The 1,106-nt window shown below is 33.8% G+C and overlaps 1 protein-coding gene across 1 annotated transcript; it reads left to right on the forward strand.

Annotated features, from left to right (window-relative positions):
- Positions 1-125: 125 nt before the first annotated feature.
- On the forward strand, positions 126-950 carry LOAG_15898 (hypothetical protein; the record flags this gene model as incomplete). Its single annotated transcript, XM_003151386.1, has 2 exons — positions 126-260; positions 744-950. 2 exons carry the CDS (start codon positions 126-128, stop codon positions 948-950), a joined length of 342 nt encoding a protein of 113 aa, XP_003151434.1.
- Between the last annotated feature and the right edge of the window lie 156 nt (positions 951-1,106).

Raw genomic sequence — 1,106 nt, forward strand, 5'->3', positions numbered from 1 at the left:
GGGGGAAGTAATGGATAAGTGGAAGTATGAATGGAGTGGAATGATAAATGTAACCCATGAAAAATCAGATCTTCACGAATCTCAATCATTACACCGAACTTTCGAATTGAAGATCAGATTGTGACATGGATGTCAAGAGCAGAAGCATTATTGATGTCTTGTCCGAGGGCAATGCAAGGATTCTGTTTGATGCACTGGATGCGTTCGACGGAGCGAAAATAATTATGTGGGATCCTACTCTTATCAAACAGTTTAACTTAGTCAGTTTTGTTAGAAATATCTTTTAATAATATATTAAATTAAAGTATTTTTCATTGTGCTGTATTTCTTCCTCCCGAAAGTTATGAAAACTACGGGCAATTCCTATCTTGATTTAATTTTCTATCCCTCCAGTCTTGAAATTCCTGATTTTTATTAGTTTTTTTTTCTTTTGTCGGTACTATTATAGATGGTCTGCTGAGCGTTTTGTTCATCTTCACTAATATTGCTCAGGGGTTGGGAATACATATGAAGGCGTAATGAAGCATATGTATTGATCTCAGAATAGTACGTCAAAAAAAAGAATAGTACGTTTCTCCCTTCATCAGAAGTTGGTCGTAACGGTTGACAATTTACAGTGTTTAATTAATTTTTGTAAAGAACAGGCTTACAGTACCAAGTTTATTTCTGTTGCTAATTTAGGCTAGGTTCCTTTATCGCTTAGTGTAGGTGATAAAATAAATCCTCTTGAATTTAATTTGTAGGTGACAACAACAGAACAATTAAAACAGCACAAGGTTGTATCAATGCTACAGCTGGATCTTTCACCAAGAATACCGCAAGCGGAGCATAATCATGTCGTGTATATCTTATCGACATCTAATTCATCAGTAATCAACAAACTAATCACATGCCTCAAACATGCTCGATCCGCTAATGTAATTTTTATAGTCCCAATTAACGATTTGTAAGGATAATTACTTACGAATAACATGATGTACCTCATTGTTTTGCTTTTCCTTTTTTGTCAATCTATTTCGAACCAAATTTATCTTTCTAAGAAAGCAGCTCATTTTTCTTTTTTTCCTTATTTTTTTGTTTTTTCCTTTTACTATTATTATCAGTCG

The sequence above is a fragment of the Loa loa genome, assembly GCF_000183805.2.
Source record: "Loa loa unplaced genomic scaffold supercont3.3121, whole genome shotgun sequence".
NCBI lineage: Eukaryota > Metazoa > Nematoda > Chromadorea > Rhabditida > Onchocercidae > Loa > Loa loa.